General features: G+C 43.5%; 2 protein-coding genes across 4 annotated transcripts; both read right to left on the reverse strand.

Moving 5' to 3' along the window:
• Nucleotides 1-1,583: 1,583 nt before the first annotated feature.
• LOC100380770 (serine/threonine-protein kinase tousled-like 2) lies at nucleotides 1,584-17,259 on the reverse strand. 3 transcript variants are annotated; one of them, XM_014192830.3, is made up of 21 exons: nucleotides 16,684-17,259; nucleotides 15,475-15,557; nucleotides 13,486-13,557; nucleotides 13,305-13,374; nucleotides 13,133-13,176; nucleotides 12,946-13,047; nucleotides 12,681-12,782; nucleotides 12,449-12,541; nucleotides 12,134-12,244; nucleotides 11,874-12,010; nucleotides 11,565-11,717; nucleotides 10,267-10,333; nucleotides 10,061-10,158; nucleotides 9,897-9,978; nucleotides 6,654-6,745; nucleotides 6,458-6,547; nucleotides 5,901-6,070; nucleotides 3,456-3,594; nucleotides 3,244-3,355; nucleotides 3,003-3,110; nucleotides 1,584-2,797 (listed from the first exon to the last, which is right to left on the reverse strand). In XM_014192830.3, the coding sequence occupies exons 2-21, from the start codon at nucleotides 15,553-15,555 to the stop codon at nucleotides 2,624-2,626; spliced, it is 2,097 nt and encodes a 698-aa protein (XP_014048305.1). In that variant the 5' UTR covers nucleotides 15,556-15,557; nucleotides 16,684-17,259; the 3' UTR covers nucleotides 1,584-2,623. The 3 variants fall into 3 exon arrangements, with proteins under 3 accessions (XP_014048305.1, XP_014048304.1, XP_014048306.1); XM_014192829.3 differs by having other exon boundaries at nucleotides 16,622-17,259; XM_014192831.3 differs by lacking the exon at nucleotides 12,946-13,047 and having other exon boundaries at nucleotides 16,622-17,259.
• Nucleotides 17,260-17,392: 133 nt separating this feature from the next.
• Nucleotides 17,393-21,712, reverse strand: mettl2a (methyltransferase 2A, methylcytidine). Its single transcript, XM_014192832.3, has 9 exons — nucleotides 21,523-21,712; nucleotides 20,901-20,989; nucleotides 19,627-19,901; nucleotides 19,355-19,404; nucleotides 19,094-19,154; nucleotides 18,872-19,011; nucleotides 18,622-18,728; nucleotides 18,380-18,445; nucleotides 17,393-18,031 (listed from the first exon to the last, which is right to left on the reverse strand). Exons 1-9 carry the CDS (start codon nucleotides 21,675-21,677, stop codon nucleotides 17,868-17,870), a joined length of 1,107 nt encoding a protein of 368 aa, XP_014048307.1. The 5' UTR covers nucleotides 21,678-21,712; the 3' UTR covers nucleotides 17,393-17,867.

Below are 21,712 nucleotides of genomic sequence, written 5' to 3' on the forward strand. Positions count from 1 at the left end.
CATGCAAGGTAGTAGCCTACCCACAGAACTAGATCGAGCTTCTATCTCTATGGCCTACCCATGCATTTTATACCAGTGTGGTTCAATGGTAGAGTGATCTTCGCTCATGGCATCAATTCAGCACTACGTAAGCCCAATCATTCATTCAATAATGTGACAGTTGAAATATAATTACTTCAGGGGCTCTCAAACTTTTTTTGGCTGGGGACCCCTTTTGTGACAGCAAATTCATCAGGGACCCCCTCATAATCAGAACACAACTGGAGTAAGATTTTTGTTTTTAAAATAGCATACAAGGAGTTCTACTATGACTTTGGCAGTGCATGGCCGGGCAAACCATTTTAAAGGTCCATCGCCTGGCATCGGAGAGAAGATTTTGTTGTTGCGGTTCTCTCTCGAGGCAGAGAGAAAACGTTGCCGTTTTAAAGCTTAAATTAGTGCATTTACATCAAATAAAATTAGGATGGAGTTGATAATTGGTGGAGTACTGTGAATACCAATATCCAGGTCCATGTATCCCAGGGTTAATTAAGAACATAATTTGTAGATGAATCATGTTACATTGTATTACACCCTCTTAACCTATTCTACAGATCTCTTGGCCAAAATTAATTCAATCTGTTTGTAATATTTATTTAAAAAAATCTAATGTAAAAATGATATAGTGTATAGGGAGATTGAGATCTGACCGCGGATCCCCTTCAGTACCTCAGGGTCTGTGGACCCCACTTTGAGAACCCCTGGGGAGTATAGACGGGTTGAATGTTTAGCAACAAAACTTAACACATAAGCAAAAATGGGGCAAAACAGACAGGGTTGGCTTAGATTGTTGACATGTAAACTATATTTTGTCTCAAAATGTTTATTGAAAACATACATTTCCACCAGGAGCACTTGTCTCTCAAATACATCATTACAGTTGTTGGTTAGCTAGCGATTTTGAGCCATATTAGCATAGACATTAGTCAAAACACCTCAACACAGTATCAACAAGGTACAACGAGCTGAAACTAGCCACCTACGAATCCCCACATGGTTGTTAGCTATTTGAATCATACCACCACATGGCCTTTGCCTCATTGATGCGTCCACATTCTCATGGTGTTGTCAGCCAACCCATCTTTAGGTTATTCAAACTTCTCCATCAGGTTTGGTTTCCCCCACTTCGTTATATTAATTTGATATTTTAGTCATTTAGCAGACGCTCTTAACCAGAACGACTTACAGGAGAAATTAGGGTTAAGTGCCTTGCTTAAGGGCACGTTGACAGATTTCCTCACCTGGTCAACTCTGGGATTCAAACCAGCAACCTTTTGGTTACTGGCCCAAAGCTCTTAACCGCTGGGCTACCTGACCCCCCTTTCAAAGATTTTCTTGATTATTTGAGTTCTTCCTCGATAGACCTCCAGCTGTTCCTGTGTCTTCCCGGTTTCCCTTTTCCCCTGGAACCTCCAGGTTACAGATAATAAATATTACATAAGTGTGCTTTGTGTTGTTGATGTAGAGAAATGAGCATGCCGAGCCTTCTGAAAGTAAACAACCCAACCAGAACTAACACCCCCACAAACACTCAGATCGCACAGTTTAACCAATAGTATTTAATGGGTTATGCAATTCTCTGCTAAGGCCCAATCTCCTCCCAACAGTACAATGAGTAAACCAGTCCCTTGCATTTTATTGGCAAAAAATTCATTAAAACAAACCTAAATAAATATGTGTTTTTATGAAGGGGGAATTACTAAAACGAGAATAGGGCAAAAAAAAACTAAAGAAATTTAAAAACCACCAATTGCTTTTTTTCCTTAAAATTGGGAAAATGTAAAAGTAACAATTCTTAAAAAAGGGACCATTCATTAGTTTTCCACTTCATATATCATGTAACACGACTAGAACAAATATAAAAACTGCAGCGGAACAGTGCCACCATCTGGAAGTCTTAAGCTTTGGTCACAGGATTTAAAACAGACAGGGGGGTATGCCTCCCTTCAAAAACTACCTGGACCCAGGAGAGTGGCTTAAATTAATGAACGCCATAGGTCTTGTTCAGGTCCAGTCTAAAGGCAGGCTAGACTGGTACTGTCAGTCAGGGGAGGGGGTTGGATGACAACTAAAGCATTTATCAAAAGGAGAACCCAGAGCATCTGGGATGACTCCGAGGCATGGTGGGTACGTGGGTGTATGAGATGGAAAACAGTCTTCCAACAGTCCCTTCCATTTCTCAAAGCTAATGCAGCCCTGTTCCATTCTTTTCATCTTAAAACTGTTGAATTTTCCCATTTCTCCTCAGCTCAGTGCCATGTCCCCCTCACTGTGGGGGGACCCTAGGGCTTTGACCCCCAGAACAACACCACCCCTCAGGGGAGGGAGAGACAGGGAAGCTGGGTGGGTGGACGTGGAGGGCTCCAGGTTGCAGTTGGAACACTGATTACCCCACCTCTCCACCTCATCCATGATTCCTCACGCTCCCCCTGTCTGCACCCCAGAGGTTTCTCTGGGGTGCTGAGCCCGTTGCGGGACATAGCAGGATGGGAAGTGATGAGGGGGCTGAATCAGGCAGCCACCCCCACCTCCACCTTCCACTTAGGTCAGTCAGTCAGTTCATAGTGAGATAGATAGTGAGGGCTCAGTTTGAGGCGCTGCTGTTGGAGGAGCTGGAGGTGGAGGGTATAGCCGTGCCAGAGGCCCCGGACGTGGCCACAGACTTGCGGATGTGAGGCATGAGGAAGGGGTCACTGGCTAGCTGGTGCACATCGATACGGTCCTCCTTCCGGTAGACCAGACAGCGCCTTATAAAGGCCTGGAGAGAGATAAGGAGGGGACATTTAGAGAAGTTGTGACAGGTAAATAATTTGTGCACAGAGCAGAAAGGGATGAATGTGTGAAGTAACAGGCCAATGAAAGAGGGATGGAGAAACAACATCAGGTGAGGAAGAATTTAAGGAATGGACTAACAAATGACAAAAAGGTGAGGGAAGGACAGAGAGAAAAAAAACAAGTAGTACCTTAGCTTCTGGGGTGACCACTGGTTTGGGGGGAAACTGCACCTCTGTTGCCTTCAGTATGGTGTTCTCCTGCAGGATGTCCTGTTGAGATTGGTTATGGCCAAAGGGCTGGAGGGGAAGACAAAGAAAGAGAAAAAAGGCTAAAGTTAGCAACACAAAACATAATAATTTCTTAAATGGAATATGAAGAGTATGAATACAATTCTGAGAGGAGTTAGTAGTGTGTGCGTGCTTGCATTACCTTGCGTCCATACAGAGCCTGGTAGAAGATGACTCCCACTGACCACACGTCCACCTTGTTGGAGATTTTAGGAGGCTCTTTACCCACCACAAAGCATTCTGGGGGAAGGTACCTGCAAGGGAAGATCATTGCTTAGAGCAACACTCTTTCCACAATAACAATCATCCAAACAAGATAGTAATTCTATTGTTCTAGTTTGTGCGGCGCCTCACCAGTAGGTCCCTGCACCCTGCGAGGTCAGCTCCATCCCGTCCACTGAGTTGTAGCTGTCGTCGTCCATGATCTTGGACAGGCCGAAGTCGGTGATCTTGATCTCCCCACAGGCTGTGCCATTCACCAGGAGGATGTTGCCTGAGGAAACGACAAGTCAGAGGTCAAGACAAAAGGTCACAATGAACATGAAGGACATTTCTCAGTAATATACTGTCAAGGCTGGTTTATATACTTGGTCTAACGACATGTCTGTAGACAATTCATATGCGACAAGTTTCGCTGGTCAAAACAACATTTAATTTACACTCCAGTAGAATGTCTATAGACAGTCACTGAGACTTTTTGGTTTCCTTGTCGCAGACAGATAAGTGTGTTCTCATGGTAACCTGATTGCGACAGCAACGAGACGAGTAAAATAATTATCCTGTAGAATGCCCTGCATTTATTACGTCACACACAACTGTAAGCTATTTTCTGTAATAAGCTTGCCATTACCTTGAAAGATTATTGTTGGGAGTTTAATTTCCTGTAATAATTAATAAAAATGTACTAAAAAGGTAGCCTAGTGGTTAGAGCGTTGGGCCAGTAACCCAAACGGATGGATTTATTGGTGTTAAAATACACCAGTTATGCTATTTGGACCACCAGGCTGCTGTCATGCATATCATAACAACAACAACAAGTTTGATGTCGGACGAAGATACAACATTCATGATGTCACTGCGACAACAGTCTACAGACTGTCGATGTCGATAGACCAACTGTAAACCAGCCTTAAGAGACAAAAGATACCTTTCACTCAGGTATCTTGTCTCGTTTTAATCTGCTGTCATCGTTTCAACTTGCTTTACACGTAGAGTACCAGTCAAAAGTTGACACACCTACTGATTGCAGGGTTTTTCTTTATTTTACCATTTTCTACATTGTAGAATAATAGTGAAGACATCAAAACTATGAAATAACACATATGGAATCATGTAGTAACCTAAAAAAAAAAAAGTGTTAAACAAATCCAAATATATTTTATATTTTACATTCTTGAAAGTAGTCACCCTTCGCCTTGATGACAGCTTTGCACACTCTTGGCATTCTCTCAACCAGCTTCATGAGGTAGTCACCTGGAATGCATTTCAATTAACAGGTGTGCCTTGTTAAAAGTTAATTTGTGGAATTTCTTTGCTTCTTAATGCGTTTGAGCCAATCAGTTGTGTTGTGACAAGGTAGGGGTGGTATACAGAAGATAGCCCTATTTAGTAAAAGACCAAGTCCATATTATGGCAAGAACAGCTCAAATAAGCAAAGAGAAACAACAGTCCATCATTACTTTAAGACATGAAGGTCAGTCAATACGGAACATTTCAAGAACTTTGAAAGTTTCTTCAAGCGCAGTTGTAAACACCATCAAGTGCTATGATGAAAATGACCAACCTCAGAAATTGCAGTCCAAATAAAGTAACACACATCTCAACATCAACTGTTCAGAGGAGACTGTGAATCAGGCCTTCATGGTCAAATTACTGCAAAGAAACCACTACTAAAGGACACCAATAATAAGAAGAGACTTGCTTGGGCCAATAAACACGAGTAATGGACATTAGACCGGTGAAAATCGGTCCTTTTGGTCTGATGAGTCCAAATTAGATTTTTGGTTCCAACCACTGTCTTTGTGAGACGCGCAGAGTAGGTGAATGGATGATCTCCGCATGTGTGGTTCCCACCGTGAAGCATGGAGGTGGTGGTGTGATGGTGCTTTGCTGGTGACTGTCTGTGATTTATTTAGAATTCAAGGCACACTTAACCAGCATGGCTACCACAGCATTCTGCAGCGATACGCCATCCCATCAGGTTTATGCTTAGTGGGACTAACATTTGTTTTTCAACAGGACAATGATCTAAAACAGTTCCAGGCTGTGTAATGGCTATTTGACCAAGGAGAGTGATGGAGTGCTGCATCAGATAACCTGGCCTCCACAATCACCTGACCTCAATCACCTGACCAACCCAATTGAGATGGCTTGGGATGAGTTGGACCGCAGAGTGAAGGAAAAGCAGCCAACAAGTGCTCAGCATATGTGGGAACTCCTTCAAGACTGTTGGAAAAGCATTCCAGCTGAAGCTGGTTGAGAGAATGCTAAGAGTGTGCAAAGCTGTCATCAAGGCAAAGGGTGGCTACTTTGAAGAATCTCAAATATATTTTGATTTGTTTAACACTTTTTTGGTTACTACATGATTCCATATGTGTTATCTCATTGTTTTTATGTCGTCATTATTATTCTACAATGTAGAAAATAGTAAAAATAAAGAAAAACTCTGGAATGAGTAGGTGTCCAAATGTTTGACTGGTACTGTAAGTGATCACATCAGTGTAAGTGTAGACCTGGTACTAATATTGCTGTGTAACTGCTGCCATACGAGTGTCCGTGCGATCTGCTGTGTGTACCCACCAGGTTTGAGGTCGTAGTGGATGATGGGTGGGCGGATCTCGTTGAGGTACTTGAGGGCGTTGACCATCTGCATGATGATGGAGCGGCCCTCCTTCTCCGACATCAGCTTGTGCTGCTTCAGGTAGAAATCCAGGTCGTTCCCTTCACAGTACTCTAGAACCGTACAGAACCTGGAACACAACGAGACAGAGGAACCCACGGTGAGCTAGTGTATTAAATCTCGAACCGTACAGATCCTGGGACATAATGAGAAAGAGAGAGAGCGAGAGAGGATGTGGTACTGTTTAACTCCAGAACCGCACAGAACCTAGAACAACGAGAGTGGAATCGGCTGTGTGGTACTGTTTTAGTTTAGAACCGTACAGAGCCTGTTCCACAACGAGAGACAAAGGAACCAACTGTGAGGTACTGTTTCAAAACAGTAGGATAGAGTCGAAAGAAAGAAAGAACACGGGAACTAGAAACCCCCCAAAAATCTCACGTTCTATTCCAAAGATGTGTTGGATATGTTCTGCTGCTCTTTGGGTGGAGGGGGGGGGGGGGGGGGGGGGACTTACGAGTCTGTGTCGAGTGAAAAGTAGTCGTAGAGTTTGACTATCCGTGGGTGGTCCAGCTCCTTATGGATTCTATACTCTCGACATGCGTGTCTGAAACAGAGACCACGTTAAACTCCAATGTTAAAACCAAAGTGCTTTTGTTACCCATATCACTGAGAAAAAAAGATCTGTCTATGATAAGAAAAAGGGAACTCACTTGTGGTAGTTTTCCTTCTTCTCGTCCCTCCAGTTCTTGTTCAACTGGTGGATTTTGACTGCGACGTATCTCTGCTCCGTTAGGTCAAAGGCCTTCAAAAGTGAGAGACATGACATCAATTACAAATAAATGATTCTATCACATCCATTAATCGTTATCATATCTGAGAGAAACCTGGCACCAACATGAAACCGTATGAAAACTTGGCACCAACATAAAAAATGGATTCAGGTGAACATCAAAAGTTCATCATTATGAGAAAACCTTGGGGACTATGTAGTCGCTGTACTTAGTTCAATGGGTATACAACTATGCATTTAACCATGATGACAAAAGGTCAGTGACGTTAACCTCTCTCGGGTATGTGGGACGAAATCGTCCCACCTAGTCAACAGCCAGTGGAATCGAGTGGCGCGAAATTCAAAAACCTTAAAAATGCTATAACTTCAATTTCTCAAAAATATGACTATTTTACACCATTTTAAAGACAAGACTCTCGTTAATCTAACCACATTGTCCGATTTCAAAAAGGCTTTACAACGGAAGCAAAACATTAGATTATGTCAGGAGAGTACCCAGCCAGAAATAATCACACACCCATTTTTCAAGCTAGCATATAATGTCACAAAAACCAAAACCACAGCTAAATGCAGCACTAACCTTTGATGATCTTCATCAGATGACACTCCTAGGACATTATGTTATACAATACATGCATGTTTTGTTCAATCAAGTTCATATTTATATCAAAAACCAGCTTTTTAAATTAGCATGTGACGTTGAGAACTAGCAAACATACCGAAAACTTCCGGTGAATTTACTAAATTACTCACGATAAACGTTCACAAAAAACATAATTATTTTAAGAATTATAGATACAGAACTCCTTTATGTCAGATTTTAAAATAGCTTTTCGGCAAAAGCACATTTTGCAATATTCTGAGTAGATAGCTCGCCATCACGGGCTAGCTAATTTGACACCCACCAAGTTTGGCGTTCACTAAACTCAGAATTACTATAAGAAAAATTGGATTACCTTTGCTGTTCTTCGTCAGAATGCACTCCCAGGACTTCTACTTCAACCACAAATGTTGTTTTGGTTCAAAATAATCCATAGTTATGTTCAAATATCCTCTGTTTTGTCCGTGCGTTCAGGTCCCTATCCGAACGGTGACGCGCGGACGCATGTCGTGACAAAACATTTCAAAATATTCCCTTACCGTACTTCGAAGCATGATAAACGCTGTTTAAAATCAATTTTTATGCGATTTTTCTCATAAAATAGCGATAATATTCCGACCGGGAGACGTTGTTTTCGTTCAAAGACTGAAAGAAGAAAATGGTGTCTTCACATGCACGCGCGCACCCGTGTCATTGTTCTCAGCTCGACCACTATCCAAAACCCCTACTGTTTTTCAGCCAGGGACTGCAGAGTCATCATTCCCCGTTCTGGCGCCTTCTGAGAGCCTTAGAGGATCTCTGCTGTAACGTGACATTTTCTGTTTTCGATAAAGAGGCTATAGAAGGCCAAGAAATGCTCAGAGAGGGCACTTCCTGTATAGAATCTTCTCAGGTTTTGGCCTGCCATATGAGTTCTGTTATACTCACAGACACCATTCAAACAGTTTTAGAAACTTTAGGGTGTTTTCTATCCAAATCAAACAATTATATGCATATTCTAGTTTCTGGGCAGGAGTAATAACCGGATTAAATCGGGTACGTTTTTTATCCTGACGTGAAAATACTGCCCCCTACCCAAGAGAGGTTAACCTGTCTGGGCTAGGGGGCAGTATTTTCACGGCCGGATGAAAAACGTACCCAATTTAAACAGGTTACTACTCTGGCCCAGAAACTAGAATATGCATATTATTAGTAGATTTGGATAGAAAACACTCTAAAGTTTCTAAAACGGTTTGAATGGTGTCTGTGACTATAACAGAACTCATATGCAGGCAAAAACCTGAGAAAAAGTCAACCGGGAAGTGGAGGATCTGAGAATTGTAGTTCTTTCTAGTCCCTTTCAAAACTACAGTATCTGTGGGGTTACGTTGCACTTCCTAAGTCTTCCATTGGCTGTCAAAAGCCTTCAGAAAGTGGTTTGAGCATTCTCCTGTTACTGGGCAGATAATAGGAGCTCAGTTACTGAGTGGTCTGCCTGGCAACAAAGGGATTGGATATGCGCAGTCACGCGAGCGCACCGTTCCTTCTTTTTCTTCTTGAATGAATATGCTATTGTCCGGTTGGAATATTATCACAATTTTACGTTAAAAATACCATAAAGATTGATTTTAAACAGCGTTTGACATGCTTCCAAGTACGGTAATGGAAAATTTTGACTTTCGTCTCTGGTTCCGCACTCGCGCGTTATGCCTTTGGATAAGTGATCTGTACGCACGAACAAAACGGAGGTATTTGTACATAAATATGGATTATTTCGAACAAAAACAAAATTTCTTGTGGAAGTAGCAGTCCTGGGAGTGAATTCTGACGAAGATCAGCAAAGGTAAGATAATATTTCTAATACTAATTCTGAGTTTAGGTTGCCCCAAACTTGGCAGGTGTCTGTATAGCTCTCTGTGATGGCTGAGCTATATACTCAGAATATTGAAAAATGTGCTTTCTCCGTAAAGCTATTTTAAAATCTGACAAAGCGGTTGCATCCAGGAGTAGTCTATCTATAATTCTTTAAATAATTGTTATATATTTTGTCAACGTTTATGATGAGTATTTTTGTAAATTGATGTGCACATTCACCGGAAGTTTTGGTGGGAATACATTTTCTGAACATCACGCGCCAATGTAAAATGCTGTTTTTGGATATAAATATGAACTTTATCGAACAAAACATACATGTATTGTGTAACATAATGTCCTAGGAGTGTCATCTGATGAAGATCGTCAAAGGTTAGTGCTTCATTTAGCTGTGTTTTGGGTTTTATTGACACATGTCCTTGCTTGGAAAATGGCTGTGTGATTATTTTTGGCTATGTACTCTCCTAACATAATCTAATGTTTTGCTTTCGCTGTAAAGCCTTTTTGAAATCGGACAATGTGGTTACATCAAGGAGATGTAACCACATTGTAAAATGGTGTAAAATAGTTGTATGTTTGAGAAAGTTGAATTATGACATTTTGTTGTTTTGGAATTTGCCGCCCTGATATTTCACTAGCTGTGTCCCGCAGGTGGGACGCTAGCGTCCCACGTAGCCCATAGAAGTTAATGAACGGGCCGAGTGCTCTCACCTTGTAAACTTCACTGAAGCCACCTCGGCCTAGTAAGTAGAGCAGTAGGTACCGGTCGTTTAGCGTGGGGTGGTCTTTGAACCTGTTGCGGAAATCAGACATATTTCGATTAAAAGTCAAACAGAGAGAACAGAAATAAGAGAACACTGGTAGAGAGCACGTACGTGGAGTTATCCTCGTTGTGGATCCTCTTGAGCTCGCGGATGTGCAGGTTCCGTACTCGCTCCAACCTCTCCAGCTCAGCCTGGATCTCTGCCTCCTCCTGCAATACACAGCAAGCATATTAGCAACTTTTACAGGAACCAACAGATACAGTCCACAAACTACATACACAAAATATAGAAACATTGCATGTAAAACAGCACACTACCTTCTTGAGATGGCCCAGTCTTAGTTTGAAAATCTCCTCTTGTTCGTGATACTCGGCCTGTGATAACCTGGAAGAAGAAGAAACTCACCATCATAAACAGAACCAAACCTGGGAAAATGTATGCATTCAAACAACTAAAATTTACATTTTAGTCATTTAGCAGACGCTCTTATCCAGAGCGACTTACAGTAGTGAATGCATACATTTCATACATTTTTTTTCCCGTACTGGTCCCCTCTTTCTCTACATGGCCACACTATTGACCCCATTGACTGTTTAACTCACCATTGCAATGCCTTGAGTGGACCATTGCAATGCCTTGAGTGGTCTGTGGTGGGTTTATGTACACATCTCTGTGGATGGACTTATGTAGTACATCTCTGTGGTGGGCTTATGTACACATCTCTGTGGATGGACTTATGTAGTACATCTCTGTGATGGGTTTATGTAGTACATCTCTGTGATGGGCTTATGTAGTACATCTCTGTGGTGGGCTTATGTAGTACATCTCTGTGGTGGGCTTATGTAGTACATCTCTGTGGTGGGCTTATGTAGTACATCTCTGTGGTGGGCTTATGTAGTACATCTCTGTGGTGGGCTTATGTAGTACATCTCTGTGATGGGTTTATGTAGTACATCTCTGTGATGGGTTTATGTAGTACATCTCTGTGATGGGTTTATGTAGTACATCTCTGTGATGGGTTTATGTAGTACATCTCTGTGATGGGTTTATGTAGTACATCTCTGTGATGGGTTTATGTAGTACATCTCTGTGATGGGTTTATGTAGTACATCTCTGTGATGGGTTTATGTAGTACATCTCTGTGATGGGTTTATGTAGTACATCTCTGTGATGGGTTTATGTAGTACATCTCTGTGATGGGTTTATGTAGTACATCTCTGTGATGGGTTTATGTAGTACATCTCTGTGATGGGTTTATGTAGTACATCTCTGTGATGGGTTTATGTAGTACATCTCTGTGATGGGTTTATGTAGTATATCTCTGTGGTGGTCTTATATAGTGTATATTTCTGTGGTGGGCTTATGTAGTACATCTCTGTGGTGGTCTTATATAGTGTATATTTCTGTGGTGGGCTTATATAGTGCATATTTCTGTGGTGGGCTTATATAGTACATCTCTGTGGTGGGCTTATGTAGTACATCTCTGTGGTGGTCTTATATAGTGTATATTTCTGTGGTGGGCTTATGTCATATATCTCTGTGGTGGGTTTATGTAGTACATCTCTGTCAGTGGAGGCTGCTGAAGGGAGGACATGGAAGAGGCGGGGTAACGTACGCTTCGCTCTCGGCTCCGTTGGCCTTGCTCTTGCGTTTGTTCTGCTCCAGGCTAAGGGGCGGGGTCTGGGCCATTGAGGGCGGTTTCCTCTTGGCCAGGGCCTTCCTCTGTCTCTCTATGTCCTCTCGCTGGGAGTTGATCCTCTCCTGTTGCCTAGAGATGAGACACAGACAGATAGACAGGTGATGGGGAGGGTCAGTGCGGATGAGAGAGAGAAAGAGATTAAAAACCACAGAGGAGGGTAGAGAGGAGGAGTATGAAGGAGGAGAGGATGAGATGCAGAGTGAGAGGCTTTTGAGTGACCCTTACTTGATAAGGTTCTGAAAGGCATATCCGTCGGTCCACTGTTCTGTAAATGAGGCACCATGTCGGACGGTGGTGAAGTGACCCAGGCGAAGACGGTCCTGCATGCTCTTGTCGCGACACGCCATCTTCTCCTGCTTCGACTGGGGGGAGAGAACACACACGCACGTTATACTTGGGGAAAGCTAGTCCTTGGTCAAGAAAACCGACATGGTTAAGTTATTCTAGACTCCCAAGCCTGTTGTAGGGACAGAGGGAGAACTCACTTTCTCAATCAGCAGCTTCTTGCTCATGGTCACACATTTGTTCAAGCGTTCTTTGTACCGCTCAAGCATCCTCTGCTGCTCATCCAACTGCCTTCGAAGGTCACAGTTCGCCTGAAACAGATCGGGTCAAAATCCCATTAACGAATAGTCGTTTTAATGAAACAAAGCTGTTTTAAAATGTCAGATGTTATTTTCTGAGGAGATCTGTTTCCATGTCTGGAGCATAATGCTGTCTCATGACGAGGCACAACATGTTATTCCATTAGAAGACAGAATGGGAAAACAAGGACGAGTTGATGGCAGAGGTGTTCCCACCCGCAGTAAGTCATCTATCCTCCCCTCCTTCTTCTCCAGGTCCGAGTTCTTGTTGTTCTCCATAGCAGTTAGCTTCTCTACTGTCAGGTCAGACTGCAGGAGGAGAACCAGAGGACGAGAAAGAGAGATGAAGTCAAACAGTCATTAGAGATGTGTCATATTATACAGGAGTTATTACAGACAATCACCAGTGCTGTGTGTATCTGTACAGAAGGTGTAAGGTAACAGCTACCTGTGTGGCTTTGTGGTTCATGTAGAGGGAGACGGGCTTTAGGGAACAGGATGAGTGCTCTGTGTTGGCTGAACCCATAGAGGACGGGCTGCCCTGCTGCATCTGGGATACAAAGACATCCACACATACCACTAACATCATGTCATGGACCGCAGTAACATTCTGCTTTGCATTCAGGTCAGTTTGAAGGACACGATGGGTTCGTTAGGAACGGGGGAGAAAGAAAGATACGGTGAAAAGGGAGGAGGAAAGGGAGCATGCTCACCGTGCCTGGGGGGTTGGACAGGGAGTGATGTTGTGGGGAGGAGCGGACAACTGGAGGGAGACTCCTGGCAGGACTGGTACCAGGACCGCTACCACCCGCAAACTGACAGATTTCATGGAAAAGTCAGAAGAAGAGCAAAGGAATTCAAAGCTATGGATGCGTTTTGCCAGAAAGTGAGCACACTCACCTCAAAATAATCACTAATTTTCTGTCCTCTTGCTCCTCCTTTCCCTGGAGAAGAGAAAAAAAAAGGCAGAGAATCTGTGGGCCGTTGATCTATTCTGACAACAAAATGGCTGCCGGCAAGGCACGACTGAGGTGAAACAGAGATCACGGAGGAAGGGAGACCGACATCTCACCTTGGCTGCCCTCGTACGGCTCTGCTTTCCTCTTCCTCGTTCTCTGGTCGTTGGGCTTTTTCTCTGGGGTCTGGATAAAGAGTAGGAGAAACACATTGTACTTTATGACAGCGGAAGATGTATAAAATATCATATAACAAGAGTGAAAAAATGTATGGCGTCACTGCTGTGGGACACTAACCTCCAGCTCTTTGTCACTGAGAGAGCCCACGCTGCACAGGCTCTGATTGGATGACTCATTGTGGCCTGAACCCTGTTCAAAAACAACAAACAAACCCACACAATTACACGTCAGACAAAGAGTGGAAGGATATGCCAAGGGCAGGGAGGGACTAAACTTAATTCACAATTAAACCAGGGGTGTGGAAGGGAGGGATGGGGATTATGCTTTCATTTGACTGACTGTTTCTCCCCATGGCTACTCTCTGGTGAACGGATAAGGTGAGTGATTGTTTGTGAGAGAAAGAGAGAGCAGAAGAGAGTCGGAGAGGAATAGGGTTGAGCTAATATCATCACCATTCGTCTCCACACTACCCTATCATTTCTAAATGTCTGTTCCCTAGGTGATGCCTGTCACTCAAATGACTCACTTTTGAATTCACCAGGCTCTGCCATATCAGAGAAATATACTTAGTCATTCTGGGCACATAATGCTGCTCCCTCTAACTAAATTGAACCTGAAATTGCTGAACATCAGACATAACTAATGCAGGTGGGAGTAGGTCTCTCTCTCAATCTTTTTCTCCCTCACACTCTCGCCTTTCATTATTTCATCCTCATTCTCTCCAGCCTTGTTCAAACAATTTCAAAATCCTACTACTGAGACAGGGTATTGGAGGGCTTTCAGTGTTTCCCCTGTATTCACTGGGTAGTGGCGCAGCTAAATGAAATACTTTCTGTCCATCCTTAAAATATATGTAGAAAATACAATTGACCTATATATTTTGTTATATAATCTTTGAGAACAAGAAATCCTCAAAATAAAAAAACTAGCTAGACAGTCAGGGAGAATAAAAAATTCCAAAAAAGATGGCTGGATTACTGACGGGGCATGCAGGGTACATGCCCAGGGGCCCCGATTGGGGTCCCCATTGGTTATGTTATAATGTTTAAGCATAAGAACACAGAAATGCTTAGAATAGCAGGAAATGTGTTTTCACAACGGAAAATTCTCTCAGCTCCAATGCAAAATTGGTAGAATTGCAGGTAATTTGCTGAAAAACAGCACATTTCTCTGCCGCCAATTCTGGACCGATTTAAGCAGCGCACACAACGCTTATAAGGCAGCTCAGGATGACTGATAGGGAGCAGAGCTACAGGGCTGTTCAAGGTCGAGAGAGACAGGCTGAGCTGCCCTTATTATATCTTGGGGCTTTCAGACCTATAACACCAGGGCAGGCTATATGTCTCTCATCCCTCTCTAGGCTAATACTTCCTTTCTCTCTATCCCAGTCTTTCAACACACTGCAACTGTCAGACGGACCCTGGTCAGACGGGGCGGCCGTGGTGTGATGCTTTAGCGGGAGCCGCCATTTTCTCTGCGACAGCACCGTGCTCTGGGTTCAGTTCTGCCTATGGCTGGCATAGAGCCCAGTCCTGGCTCTGATTCACTCTCTGGGCTCCGGATCACTTTCCACAAAGGCAGCTCTCTAAGATGGAGTCTACCTCAGCACCACCAGGCAGGACCTCTAATCAAACGCCAGAGCGCTACTGCCATAACATCTGGTCAGGGTTTCTACGCGTATGAGGGTGACTGGCATTCATGCCCTTCCCTGCCCCACTTCCCCCTCCTGCCCGTTCCCTTCTTGGCAGCCCTCCGCACTTGCATATGCAGCCGCCACATCATGAGCCAGTAGGAGAGGATACCATATCACACCAGCCAACAAACACAGACACACAGCTCTACATTCTCAAGAGAGCGAGAGAGGCGGAGGGGGCTAGCCGGTCCCTGGCCAAGCTCAACCAGAAATAGAGAATCAAACAAAGCAAGGGAGAAACAAAGAGAAGGGGTGAGAGAGAGACAAAGAAAGATAGATATGGTCCCAAAGTAAATGTGCAACACTGAGATCCAGTTGTCAGTCCTACATTAGTAGAAAGGGTGGATTGGCAAAGGAGCAGGACCCTATATAGGCCTATCTCATCTCCAATGATATAGTGCAGTAACACAGACCTTAGCCACGCCGACCCCAGTGAAGCGAGCCTCCAGCAGCTCCTGGCGTCGCGGGTCCAGGCTGTGCAGTTCTTCCATCATGGCTGCAGGGACAATGAGCAAGAAACACACAATTTGATATCAGATCTGTTGACTTTCCATAGCACAGACAAACATCATACAGAGTAAGAATACAAGGGGTTGGAAATCCTCTGACAACAGCTTGAGGATTTAGTGACACAACCAGTTTAGGGTTGCCTATAGATGAATGTGTTGACGCGTGCAACTATAAATTCACAGAAACTGACTCATGGATAACCTTAGACACACCTGTTTTTTGTTAAAAAAAATCTAAAGTCACCACTACTGATTCCAACACAGAACTTGATAAACAACAACAAATCAAGCAAAGACTAAACAGGCAAGAGCTGTGCATAGTCTAGTGCTGACATGGGACATCTCAGCAAATATGGTTTGAAAACTGTGATTACAGTATTGTGATAAGATTAGTGAATCTGATTGAGTCATTTTGCCACATAGCTAACTAGCTAGGCGACGAAGCAGACCGTTTTGGCAAGAAGGGTCAGGCCAGCGACCAACCAACTTGTTAATAGTATATCAAATCAACTAGCTAGCTAACTAACTAGCTGATCAGAGAATACAGGCAGCTTGCCATCATCCACTTGCAGGGGACAAACTACTAACAATGAGAGTAACATGACAGACATTGTCATGACTCATGATCATGTGTTTATTACATTAGTTGACATGTGTCAATATTTCAGCCCCCCCACGCTAAATGCTTGTTAACTACAGTAACTAACTAACGTCCGACGTTAGCCACCTGGTGCAGCTAACTAGTAACTAGCAAGTTGGTCACTTCGTTGGCAAATATGTCTGATAGGTAACTAAAAAACAAAATGTTTCCAAAATATACCTACTTGCAAAATGGTACATTTAAGGAAAGGGGATAGATAACTAGTTAGCTAATGAACGTTACTAGGTTAAGGGTGATGGATAGCGACATGTCAAATGTCCGATTAACATGTAACGTTAGCTAGTTAGCTAACGTTAGCTACATGAAAACTGCTGTTTTTCAGGAATATTATGACCCAACCCGAAGTTTTATGTTAGAAATAAAACATTAATACAACTCGACCAAGGTTACCTGTTGTAATTATATTTTCCACGGGTCCAATCTTTTTTGGTCCAAGATTCTTGTCTCCCTACCTCGACACTGCCAAACGAGGCCTCATCAAAATCCCCGTTCTTCGGTGTTGATTTGTTACCCGTTAGGAGACGAGCGTCTGCTTGGCCCCCCAATAACGACGGATAGTTCCCTTCTCGGCCTAGAAGTCCTGGGGTATCCTGAACCCGCCTTTCCGCACTCCCTACACGGGTATCCCCAGGTTTACATTCCTTTCATCAAGGGCCGTACCATGCCTCTTTCGGGGTATTTTATCCCGAACAATGACCATCACTTGCCCTTTTCATCGCGAATATGATCCAACAATGTGGCTATTTTGTGTTATAATTTTGTCCTCCGATCTGATATGTTCGGTCTAATTCTATACTCAATCAGAACAAAGTTGGTGTTCGGCTTCACCTTCCTCGCCCTAGCAACAATCTGTTACGGAAATTGTGTTGTTCCGATCATTTCAGTTGAATCTGGATCGGTTCGGTTTCTCATTTTTGGGGGGAATGTAAACAATAATCGGTAAATCTCCCTTTATTCTCGTGAGATTGATCAAATTTGTCTTTCCACCTTCACCCAAACCACGCCAGCCCACAAAACCGACTGTAGACCAATTGAATTCGATTTACAAACTAGCTACATGCAATCTAAAACTGCCCATAAGGTTTCAGGGAGACAGAAATGCAATCATCTTTTGATATGTGAAGTGAAGGCAATTATCTGAAAGGAATCATGTCACAATGATGGGTTTACACACTGTTTTTTAATCATTTTGAAGGTGTGAATGTAAAAACAAAGTTTACTCATACAGTGCAATTGATCTAAAATAATGGATTATGGCAAACAGTCTGTTGAATGTAAACATTAGAATATTGGGTTTCCAGACCTTTGTTCAGGTTTCATTAGCACATCAGCCTTCTCTATATTCTGTTTCTGAGTTATGTCCACCTCTCAGTCAGAGATTCATTATCTCTGACTGAGAAAGCACCTGGGGGAACCCAGAGCTGTGTAGACAAATGGCTGAGGGAACCCAATAGAAAAACATGTCTAATGCTTTGCACACACATCACCCCTCAATCCATCTCCATGGTGTCCATCATCACAATGGTCTCATGGAGGTATCCCAATTCTATCCATCCCTCCCAGGGGTTGCAGTCCCACATCTACCTCAGACACTAGTTCAATGATAAGCCACAGTGTTCTCTCTGCTGTTCCTGGCTCACTCCTGTGTCTCTGGTGGTTGGGTATGAGGCTTGCGGTACTTGCATTGGATCCAGACACGGTACATGGTCAGCTGCTTGCCTCTGTTCACCTGCAGCCGTCGGTCCACCATGTTCTGGACCTTCTCCAGACCCGCTTCACTGAAGTAGTCATGTAGCTCATCTGGAGAGAGATGTCATGGAGATATTATACACAAAAAAAAAAAAAAAGTGTCTAGTGTCTGAGGTAGATGTGGGACTGCAACCCCTGGGAGGGATGGATAGAATTGGGATACCTCCATGAGACCATTGTGATGATGGACACCATGGAGATGGATTGAGGGGTGATGTGTGTGCAAAGCATTAGACATGTTTTTCTATTGGGTTCCCTTCGCCATTTGTCTACACAGCTCTGGGTTCCCCCAGGTGCTTAGATAAATAAAGGTTAAATAAAAAATGAATAAAAAAACTGACTTGCAAATTACCACTGTTAAAAATCAGTACATACTAGCCTTTTGATTTGATTTATTACCTTGTGTGAAGAAATAGACTCGTGTTCCATCACCCCGGACATAAAAGTTATCTGACAAACACCTTCCTGAAAAAGGAACACATTCAATAATTCAATAGATTTTCCCCAAAACATGTACATATTGCTAATCACAATTTATAAGCATTTTGCTACACCCGCAATAACATCTGCTAAATATGTGTATGTGACCAATACAATTTGATCCCACACAGTCCCACGCATGAGTGCCTATGGTAACTAACCTTTCTTGAAGCGTAGCTGTGCCATGTCATAGCGCCCATAGTCCCTGAGCAGCAGCACTCCTCCAGGCTTCAGCAGCCGAGCCAGTCTGCTGATGGAGGCCTGCATCCTGACAGAGAAAAAGAAAGATGTGGGAATTTGATTGCACTTCATTTTCCCTATCACACACACGCAGCCACACACACACACACACGCACCCACACTTGATTGTTGCTACACTCAACACACATACGTCACACAGGGGCAGCTTACTTGTCAGGATGCAGGGCTGAGAGCACGAAGATGAGCACTATAACACCCATGCTGGCGTCTGGGACAGGGTAAATAGCTCCCTCATCACCCAGGTCATGAACAAAGGCATAGCAGCGCCCGGGGTCATACTCTGAATTAGCCTGGTAGTGAAAGGGACAAGATGAATAAATCTATTTATCAGCCAACTAATGACATCATCTATCAAGCATTTCTCCTTCTCACCTTGACCAGCTCCACAGCGGTGCTGGAGAAATCACAGCAGTAGACAAAGAGCCCAGGGTCACTGTCACACACAAAGAAGACAGGGTCACGGAACATGGAGGTGCGAACAGGGTTGCATCTAATACATATTGAGATCTGAATAGCAGATATACAGCATGTGCATACGAAGAGGGTAGTAGCTACTATACAAAGTCAAACTGATCAGGCTGCATACTGCATAATGGGACTTTCTCAATACACGTGGTCCCAACCACCACTCACTTGTTGGTCTTCAGAATGGGAAAGACGGTGTTGCCAACACCACAGCCAACCTATTGAATCAAACAAGGGCATAGGTTAGCCTACTTTATGCCTAAGGGCCACATATACTTAGCTGGTCCCATATCTGTTTGTGCTCTTGCCAAGTCTATTGCTCATTCTTACGACAAACATGTTTGACATTACAATGAGTGTCAATGAGTTGGCATAACACAAACAGACTGGCACTCAAGCTAACATATACTGCAGTCATACTATGATACAATATTCCTCACCTCCAGTATGCGAAACATGGCACTGGATCCAGGGAAGTCACCATCTACAGGGGCCAGAGGGGTGACTTCACTGCTTTGGCCCTGACTCTGTTCGAGACCATGTGATTCACTGTCCTCAGCTCTATGGTCCCCAATACAGGAGTCCTGGTTGAGGCGACACTGTGGGGCCAGCTCAGGGAACTCTGTGAAGAGCCAGTGGCGGTCTTTGAAGAAGCGATTCTCATGGATGGTGTAGAATTCATTCCAGTACTCGTTCGCCCTGCAGTCAAAGTCCTCTGTTCAAATGAGTGGAAAAGATGCAAATTGACTACTACATATACTATATCTTGTTCTGGTACTTACACTACATGACCAAAAGTATGTGGACACCTGCTCGTCAAACATCTTATTCCAAAATCATGGGCATTAATATGGAATTGGTCCCCCCCTTTGCTGCTATAACAGCCTCCACTCTTCTGGGAAGGCTTTCCACAAGATGTTGGAACATTGCTGTGGGGACTTGCTTCCATTCAGCCACAAGAGCATTAGTGAGGTCGGGCGATTAGGCCCTGGCTCGCAGTCAGCGTTCCAATTCATCCCACAGGTGTTCGATAGGGTTGAGGTCAGGGCTCTGTGCAGGCTAGTCAAGTTCTTCCACACCGATTCTGACAAACCATTTCTGTATGGACCTCACTTTGTGCACAGGGGCATTGTCATGCTGAAACAGGAAAGGGCCTTCCCCAAACTGTTGCCACAAAGTTTGAAGCACAGAATCATCTAGAATGTAATTGTATGCTGTAGCGTTAAAATTTCCCTTCAATAGAATTAAGGGGCCTAGCCTGAACCATGAGAAACAGCCCCAGACCAATATTCCTCCTCCACCAAACTTTACAGTTGGCACTATGCTTTTGGGCAGGAGGATTAAAACTGCAATGTGTCATGGGTAAATTGTGACTGACTGACTAATCTTCAAATAATAATGAGGCGTTACTTATGACGTAAGATGATTTGTGGATCAGTCAGTCGAGACATTATATACAGATCTCTGATGGCAGTAATGAGGTAGATTTTTTCAGTTGCATGTAACTTTTTATTTAGACCTTTTTTGGAAGTACATACTGTCTGGGACGGCAGCAATGATGATAGTTGCTCAGTGAAACTCCTTTCTTTGGTAAGTACTAAATGTATTTTGACATTATTAAGCTTGAAAATCTGGTGAATGGCAAGTTAAATGGATGCTTCTGGGCTTAAAGGAGGATGTTTCCTGTAAACCCAGATTCTGGTTCAGAACCAACCTTGCTTCTCTTGAGGGAGGGGCTGACTGTTTTCTTGGACCTTCTTCTTGGCAGCAGCCTCTTGCTCCTCTGTCCACTCCACATTGTCCCTGAAAGTGAATGGGACACCAACACCACTAGAAACCAAGAGGAAGACATGCTACCCATGTCTAGTTCTGTTATATTCTGTTATATTCTGTCCATATGTTAGCCCAATAATAGACGGAGCCTAAAGTTACTCCTCACAGTCCAAGGACCTTACATGTTCTGTTGAAAAGCAAATTTACACACAGGTGATTGAAGACGCAGATAGCTAATAATCTGTTTCCCGTAAACAAGCGCGGTAACATGGAAATATGGCCGTGTGGGAGCCATAACCCTATATACAAAGGTGTGTATCAATTTAACATTTTTTTATGATTTCTCGCTGAGATGAAATAATGTTTTTATGCCTCCAAAGCCGTACGGCAAGCGATGCATGTTAATGTTCAGACCAAGCCTTGGGGCTCTTAACAAAACACCCATGTACAGAAGACACCTTCATCCAATGACTCTTGTGTAATGTAATGGAACTGAGAATCATGATCAAGGGCTATCGACGTGTGTGTACTACCACCAGTAGTGTGCATGCTAAAATACGAACCATGCGTTATGTTGAAAAACTTGACGTGGGTCTGTCAGGAAACGGGTTCCAAACTGAGGTCTTTTCAGTTCTCCAGATGTGGATTCTGGTAATATTTGTCCCGTTTCAGTGATGTTTTGCTCCACTATCCCTCCCAGAGTAACTGGCGCCGCCATGATGAATTGACGCACCGGAAGGAATGTCCAGAGAA

This window comes from Salmo salar, chromosome 03, assembly GCF_965601325.2.
Source record: "Salmo salar chromosome 03, fSalSal1, whole genome shotgun sequence".
Lineage (NCBI taxonomy): Eukaryota > Metazoa > Chordata > Actinopteri > Salmoniformes > Salmonidae > Salmo > Salmo salar.